This window comes from Thalassophryne amazonica, chromosome 3 (genome assembly GCF_902500255.1).
Source record: "Thalassophryne amazonica chromosome 3, fThaAma1.1, whole genome shotgun sequence".
Taxonomy (NCBI): Eukaryota; Metazoa; Chordata; class Actinopteri; order Batrachoidiformes; family Batrachoididae; genus Thalassophryne; species Thalassophryne amazonica.
The window spans coordinates 44,232,180-44,240,861 of record NC_047105.1 but is presented as its reverse complement, the minus strand read 5'-3'; the positions used below and the strand labels follow the sequence as shown (position 1 = coordinate 44,240,861).

Genomic DNA, 8,682 nt, shown 5'->3' with positions numbered 1-8,682 from the left:
AAGCGCCCGTGCACGAATGGTGCTGCTGGAGCGGTCCTCTGTGATTCTGGAAGCAATTAGAGGTGTTTTCAACAGCCAACTCAGACAAAAAATGATTACTCCACAACAAAATAAATGTTTTATATACGCAGCATCCAGCGCACAATGTGAGGCATCCAGTGGAACAAAGCACGGCGTCCAGCTGGGAAAACAGCGGGTGGGATCGTCACAATGATGTGCATGCAAGTGCGAGGATCAAAGTGCAAGTGTCAGGGCACCTTTAGACCCACATTCGGGGAGTGTCGAGGTGCATTTGAAAATGTCGGACAGCAATCTCAGAGCAGTCTAAACAGTTGGGCACAGTCGTGTGGCCACACAAATGTTTTGCACATGTTCAAAACAGTTGTGGCGCAGTTGAGGTGGAACCACTATCAAACAGTAGTCAAAGTGCCGTCTGACTGCATTCTAAACAACTGGACGGGGTGAAAACGGCATTCATGACACTCTGATCATGTTTTCAGGGGGTGTTTGGCATGTTTCCTCCATGTCAAATGGTGGCCGAATGTCTTGAATGTGCCTAAACGCACCACGAGTATGCCTCAAGTGCTGCTGGATTAAATTCTGCCGAACTGCAATCTTTCGGCTTGTAAGTATTTTCTTATTGTTCTTACTGCATTCTGGCAGCTGTCCAGGTACTTTGTGTTCCACCTACATTTGGACTGCATTTGGAGGCTCATGCACACGGCACATGCACAAATCAGTTGGGTCAGAGCGCAGTCTGGGTGTTCAGATGGCTGTCCTCCGCAATCCTTATACCCTCCCAGATGTGGCACAATTTTTTTTTTTTTTTTTGACATTCTGCCTGATCGGCTTGGCTCATGCTCATTCGTATTAAGTGTGATGGGACTATAAGTGACAGTGCAAGAATGAGAGTAGTGAGGGAAGCCACCAAGACATGCGTAACAACTCTGAAGGAGTTCTAGGCTTCTGTGGCTGTAACTGGTGAACCTGTGCAGTACAGCTTTTGATTGTTGCACCACCAGTCACAGCTTCGTAGAGGAGTGACAAAGAGAGGAGTTTTCATGTAAGAAATAAGCCATTGTCACATCTGTCTTCAGGCAAATGGTGCTCACAGCTTCTCCCCAACATAGCAGTGCTGCTGCAGCATGAGCGGCACCTCTGTAAGATGAACCGAGAGGCAGTAGAGGTAACTGACTCTGAAAACGAAAACTGGCTGTAAAAATAATAATTTGTATCAAAAACGATCCTCCTATTGATTTTGTCTAATGGCCTATGGAGGCACCATGAATGAAAATGATTGTTGGTCCATAAATGGTGAATGCGATATTTCTGTTAAACCCCTTGAATTAAAGCTGAATGTCTACACTACAAGCATATTTGACTGTTTCTTCTTAGCTCAAAATTACACACACACACAAGAAAAGTCATTGTCCAAATACTTATGGACCGGACCATATTTAACACAATATGTGTGAATGTTCCTCACACAGCGGAATAGATAGTGAGGCAGTGCTAGGCTCATTTGCTCCCTCAAAGAAAAGCAACCCCAAAACGCTGACTTTATGGCAGAACACAATTTAAAACGTGCAGTTGACTGTTTTTTTTTTTTTTTTTTGCTTTGTTTTTGGTTTTTGGAAAACTCCTAGAATTATTTGAAATGCCATCACGTTCCACCTAATGGCGCTGCTGAATGATTGAATTTTCTGCAGCCTCAGAGCACCACAGTTAAACTGAAGAGGAACCACTGGTGATACGAACCTTGTAATTTCACAGCATTAAAAGCTCTGACAAATAATACGTCCATACTCGTATTCTCATGCACTTAGTCACTTTGGGTCCAAGTAATAGCTGCGTAGTTGTGTATTTTCATTCTAAATATTGTGTCATTATAGTTACGGAGCTCACTGAACTTGCACACCACCTCCACTAGCAATCCTTGATTTGTATGTGTGGAGACGTATTTGTTTCAATACAAAAAAATTCATCCTTGTCTAATATGCGTTTCACTATCTGGGACCTCAGCCAGATGTGCACACTTCTGGCCTGGTCACATGTTGACTGCATATAAAGAACTCAACAGCTAACTGGTCTTTGTTATCCTTCAGGAGCTGGATTCCGTACAAATAACAAATCTGCATTACTCAGCTTCAACAAATCTAGAAAAAAGTCTAAAATTTTGGAATTTTACATTCTGATTTCATGAGTCTTGCGATGTTAAGGAGATCAAATTAAAAGCTAGAGCGTCATTAGAATTGTGCAAAATCGGTTTTTTATCAAGCTTTTTATACTTAAAGATAGCTGGAGTTTTTTTGTATGTAATGTCGTCAGACATCATACATTCTATTACTTCAGCTCCCTCAACCCATGGAGGTGGGGGCGTGGCCAGTAGCAGCTCTTTTTTGATTAAAGTGACAGGCACATAACTTTTTTTTTTGTTTTTTAATGACCTCTTTTGGTGACATTACCTGATCTGACAGGTTATGTCAGTTGCAGTGGTATTATTTACCACAATTTATTAAATGTAGGAAATTATATGGTAAAAGATTAATTGCGTTTATAAGGAGGAATAAATATACTAACACAGTATCAGGTTATCCTGAATGACACGGCTCCATCTGTAACCAACGATGTCAAACTGGTTCCATAAAAGGCCGTCAGGCTGCAGGTTTTCAGTCCAACCATGGACTCCAGTGGCTGATAGAACTGATTAAGAACACCTCGAGTAGCGAGAAGGTGAAATCCCCTGATGATATGATGTCGATGTAAGCAACCGAAACCTGCACACTTCTGGAACTTTATGTATCCAGATTAAGATCACTGTGACATCTAACACACCTCATCACCCTGCAGCCAGCCTGCAGAGTAACTTTCTTGCGTGAAAAGTCAAGTAACCACATTTTCAGCTTCGTATTGGACCTGAAACCTGAAGAACTGGCATATTCTGGATGAGAGCAAAACCAAATGTTGCTGATGTTGAAGTGAAGTTGGTCCAAGCGTATACAGTAGCAGGTCTACTGGGCACAAACAGTTACTATATAGTATATCTTGTCACCTATGTTTAGAAGTATGGCTTCATCCATTTCATTTACACTTTGGCAGTTCTGTGCATTTTTCCATGTTGTCATATGATGAGGAAATCAGCATAACTGTTATACACGACAGGTAAATGCATTAATATATACAGCATATGCATCTTGTTTACTTGATGAAGACCCTTAAGTTTTTATCATCTGTAACTGTAAATCTGTTATTTCCTGGCTCAGTTCACATTTGTCGGAGTCTTGATTGTGATTCTCGGTGTCCCAAGGATCGCTCTCTGTGCCGTCGGTATGATTTTCATCCTCACCACTGTTTCTTTCACGTGGCTCCTCTTTTGCCTTTGTATGTGACTCTTGAACTGCCCCGCCCTCCACCTGCAGCAGACTTACAGGTACATCCTCAAAATGACCATCACTAACTCCAGCATCTTTATCTTCCTCCACATCCTCCTCCTCTTCCTCCTCTTTGAGGGTCTCTGGAGCTCCATCCAGACTGGAATCGCTGAGGAAGGAATGGGCGGTTTGGGTGTCCTCCATAGACGCCCCTCTGAGATGGGTGCCCGGTCCTGGGGTAAGAGGCATCTCATCATGGTCTTGGTCTAGGTCGTTGTCTTTGCTGCAGTAAGCGTACCGGTGGTTCATGTGTTGGGAGTATGATCCAGAGTGAGAGAAGCGCTTTCCGCACTTGTCGCATTGGTAGGGTTTCTCTCCAGAGTGAAGGCGGCTGTGCTCGATCAGGTGGTGTTTGTGCTTGAAGGCCTTGTTGCAGATCTTACACTCGTGAGGACGTTTGCCTGTAAAGAATGCAAATAAACTCCTTCTCATACCGTATTAGGAAAAAAACTACACAAGTTTACTGCACTTACATGTGACTGAGAATTTCAGAGTTACTATAAAAAAAATGAGGCATGCTGCAGGTATATCCTGAGACTTTATCATTTTAAACACTAGTACTGTAGTTTCTGGAGTATAAGTCACTCCGAAGCATAAATCGTTTCTGTCAAAAATTTCATTATGAAGGGGAAAAATCCTTATATAAGTCCCATCAAAGTAAAAGTTGGACCTTTTTTTGTATGGGGAACTCAAGTTGGTAGCACAATGTTTCCCTTGAGGGTGAGTTTAACAAGAGACAGAAACTCAGTGTAGCACATATGCACACCATAGGCTGTGCTGTTGTTTAATGTAAGAAATATTAAATCCAAAAAATAAGCAAAGGTGGACAAATAAACATGTTTCATGTGCTTATTTGTCCATTTTTGCTTATTTTGTGGATTGCTGGCCCACAACATTGGAAACACCACAAAAAAGGACTACATTTGATGTATTAATCAGCGCTTTAATTTGGGATTTTTGTCCATTGTCGTAGTGTAGTTCTATTTCTGGCATTTATTCTTTTATTATTGGAGGGGTTTTTTGTTTTAGTGCTTTGATACTTGGGAAAGCCCTAGATATATAAAATAATATTAATAATAATAATAATAATAATAAGTTGCAGGACCTCCCAAACTAGTAAAAAAAACAAACAAATAAACAAAATGTGATTTATACTATGGAAAATATGAAGATCTCTACCACTTGTGATGAAATGTCTATAATGGCTTATGGACTTTTCATTTTTGAACAATTTCTTTTTCTGTTCTTGCTGTGAATGTTTGATTTTTGTTATTGTATTTTGTTAATTTAATCTTTGTTATTCTTAGGATGGTTTAAGCAGTGGGTCACCCTTCTGAGTCTGGTCTGGTTGAGGTTTCTTCCTAAAAAATGTCAGACAGAGTTTTCTCTTACAACTGTTACCTATGTGCTTGATCAGGGGGCATTGTTAAAGGTAGACCATACCCATGTAAAACACCTTGGGGTGGCGTATTGTGAATTGGTGCTTTATATACTGTTCAAAATAATTAAACACTAAAGGAACACTGTGTTCCCTTAATTGTTTTGAGCAGTGATAAATTTAATTGAACTGAATGGAACTACATAACTACAGTCGCACACCTGTGTGCTCATATTTGTGTCGGAGAAGTGAGCTGCTTTTCTGGAAGGTTTTTTCACAAATGTCACAAGCGTAGAGACCCTCGTCAGTTTTCTTCAGTCGTTTCCTCCCTGGAGCTCCTTCTCCGTCCATGCCTTCTTCCATAAGAGACAGGTAGTCCAGACCCTACATAAAAAAACATGAATTATTTTATCACAGTAATGTATACTCAAGCAAAGCTAGTCTTGATGACCACCAGACCTCAGCTTTGGTAACAAAAGAAACTGACAAACAAGCTCATTTCAAGTATCTCAAGAAACAACAGTAGATGTGAAATGATTTCAAACTATCTCAAATTCTTTGCAATTAGTTACCAGTGTTTTTTGAGGAGGGAAGGGTAAGGCTCAGTTAGCAGCTGTGTTATGACTGAACAAGTGCTTTTCAGGAGGTTTTCTTCAAACTGGATCATGATTGTTGACATAAGACAATGTACATACTAAGTGTGGGTCCCTGGCATGGAAATACTGATTACTGGCCATGATCATCATCTAGTAGTGAGTAAGTCCCATAAAGGCCCTGAGACCAATCGAACCTGAGCATATCCATAGTGCTATGGATGAAGCAGATGAGTGTCCAAGACTCCCCATGGATGGTATGCCAATCCATCACAGGTTGTGCCCCAGCAAAGGCTGGATCCCATTTACAGCTGGTTGAACTGCTATAATTCAGATGAAATATCTTTTCTAAGGCCACAGACATGTAGCCTGGAGAAGACACAACTGGCAGTCTATCGACTGGTAGTCCACTTCCTAGGCCACAAAGCCACCTGGTTAGCTTCATCTTGCCATAATTTACCTCTATTGAATTAAACACTATCTTACAGAGACCTATTTTGTCTGAGGTCCTAACTGGGCTTTGTCTATTTAAAAAATGGTGGTTGTAAATTGGTGGACTATGAGTTGTTAATGGTTTTGACCTGCTTCCTTTCTGGAATGAACAATCTTTAATTTAGTTGTATGACTCAAGTAATTTGTTTTGAAAGGGAAGTATTTCTCACCATGAGAGTCTGTCGGTCCTGATGGATCTTCTTCAGCACAGCCTCTGCCTCTGCATCCATCATGTACGCCATGGGTGAGACAAATCCCGGGCCATTTGCTGGCTGGTTGAATGGCATAGATGTGATGCCATCATGCCCTGGAAGTCCTAAACCAGACTGGTTAAAAAGTGGAAAGCGATTGAATATAGAGCCTGGAAATAGGGGTGGTCCAGCCCCGCTGTAGATGGGGTGATGGTGGAGGGGTAGATGTAAAGGAAGTTTTGGACTCAATCTTCTAAGGTGCTGGGACAGTAATTCCCGCTTCTCTCCATTGCTTGAATTGCCATTAACTGCTTTGGTTTTCCGGTCTTGGACAGGAAGCTGCTTGGGCAGGGACAAGTCCAAAGGCTCATTCTGTGCAGCCCCGGTCTGGATGTGAGGGGACGAGAGTTCAAGAGGACAGCTGGAGAGGTCAAGGCAGACTGGAGAACCAAATCCTGATGAATGAATTCTCTTTCTGGCTCTTGGTGATGCCAGCTCTGGGGAATAGGTGATGGGCTGGCTGGGGCTGCGGCTTTCCTGGTTGGACCAATACATTTGTGAGGACAGGGGATCGTGGCGAGAATGTTGGGGAGAGTGCATCGCGACTAAAAGCTGCTGTGGTACCGAGTGCCAGTTGTGCATCTGCAAGGGTGATTTGTTTCCAGAGAGGCCATTAGGTATTTCACTTTGGTTGCTGTTCTCTGGCTGAAGATCGGATCTGGTGGAGAATAAAGGTGGTGAGTGATGGTCTTTGCCATGAAGGCTGTCAGTTACCTCTACTGCCTCTCGGTTCATTTTACAGAGGTACCGCTCATGCTGCAGCAGCACTGCTATGTTGGGGAAAAGCTGTGAGCACCATTGGCACATCACTCCAACATCTCCTCTTTCTAGTTCAACTGACCTCCTGACACTCTTGTCAGGTGAAACCTTCATATCAGACCCTCCTCCATTGTAAATTACTCTTCTTTTCTCCAAAGGACCTCCTTCTTTGTCTGTGTCCTCAGCTCTCTTTCCATCACCATGAAGCATCTCCTGCAGCATTTGCTCAAACTTAGTCCCAGAGTGGAGATAAGGCAGCAAGGTAGCTCCTTTGAGGACACTGGCCCTCATGGAGAACTCTGATGAAGGCTCCCAAAGTCTGGACAAATCCAAAGCTCTGGGGAAGCCTGAGGGGTTCTGTAGATCCTGCAGGAAAATGAGGTGAGGTGCCTCTGGGATTTGCCCCAGGGGCATTGTATGATCTTGAATCTGTGAATCCAATGGGGAACCCTTGTCATTGCTGTTTCTCCCTCCGCCTGCAGAGGGTGATGTGGATAACATCTGACGTTGGGAGTATTGGCTGTGTCCATTAAACATCCCTCCTGTACTCCCCCCTCCGGTTCCTCCTGCATTAAGGCACTTTTTGCTACTTAAGTGGGAGCTGTAAGAGCCTGAGTGAGAGAATCGTTTCTTACAGTTGGAACACTCATATGGTTTCTCACCTAAAAGATGAAACAAAGACAAACACCTTGTGTAAAGCCCTGACCTTTAGTCATTTCTCAAAATTTCTCATCATGAATTATATTTGCTGGTTTTCTTCTTATGCAAAATGCTTTCTGTATAATTTCACATCATGTTAAACAGATAATGACAAATGAGAGTTAGGGATATAGCGGAAACAATAGCAAACTGTTGGGTGAGTACAACTGGTATGATGTTCTGTCTTACCACTGTGTATGCGGAGATGTTCTTTGAGATGGTGTTTGTACTTGAAGGCTTTCCCGCACTGCAGACATTTGAACTTCCTGGACTCCATGCCTTGGTCGTACGTGATGGTGCTCTGTTTGAGTGAGTTTTACGGAAAATAAAACATTTTATGCCTTAATACGTTTCAGCAGAAGAAGTAAATACATTTACAAAAAAAAAAGACATGGTAACATGTTACAAATAACATGATTGCGCAATTCTATTTTTGATTACTGACTTGATAATTTAACTAAATTCTTTAAAATTTTCTTCTGCTTTAGACTACAATAGAATGTCTGAACTGTCATTGTACAGTATGTTATAGACATTAAGTCACATCAAAAAAGGTTTAGGTGCTCCTAAGATTTATATAGATCAACCTATATGTAATAAATAAATAACAAAATTGCAAAATTCATGGTTTGGTACGTTTTCAGTACTTTGCAAACAAGAAACACAGCATTAAAGATGTTCTTCAGGCTAGTGTGTGACTAAACAGTTTTCCAGATTGCTACAATTTTTTTTCTTGAATTCGTGTGAAATATACAGTATGTTTCAAAAATAAATGCAAATTCTACTCTGATGCTTGTTACATGTGATTTTTTTTTTTTTTTTTCGTTTTCATGATGCATTTTTTCACAGGTGCAACATGTACTCTGGTGCGACTTAAAGTCTGGAAAATATAGTATATACAACAAATTTAATTACAGCTGGACACAATCTAACCCCTTCAGGAACAACTCTATGATTTATGCCACATAGTGGAACACACATAATGTAAGTGCATTTGGATCATGTCCAACTCCCCTTTGATATTTACCCACTTTGTAATATGAGTGCAACGTTGGGCAGAGGGTGCAGAGTGTTTGTAT

General features: G+C 41.5%; 1 protein-coding gene across 1 annotated transcript in view; it reads right to left on the bottom strand.

Moving 5' to 3' along the window:
- Nucleotides 1-1,613: 1,613 nt before the first annotated feature.
- The window catches only part of LOC117507745 (zinc finger E-box-binding homeobox 2-like), a 128,565-nt gene continuing 121,496 nt past the window's right edge, over nt 1,614-8,682 (bottom strand). The window contains exons 5-8 of the mRNA XM_034167558.1: nt 7,793-7,904; nt 6,065-7,566; nt 5,031-5,193; nt 1,614-3,832 (exon numbers count right to left, since the gene is read on the bottom strand). Of these exons, the coding sequence (XP_034023449.1) occupies nt 3,216-3,832; nt 5,031-5,193; nt 6,065-7,566; nt 7,793-7,904 (2,394 nt within the window). The 3' untranslated portion in view covers nt 1,614-3,215. The remainder of the gene's footprint in view (nt 3,833-5,030; nt 5,194-6,064; nt 7,567-7,792; nt 7,905-8,682) is intronic.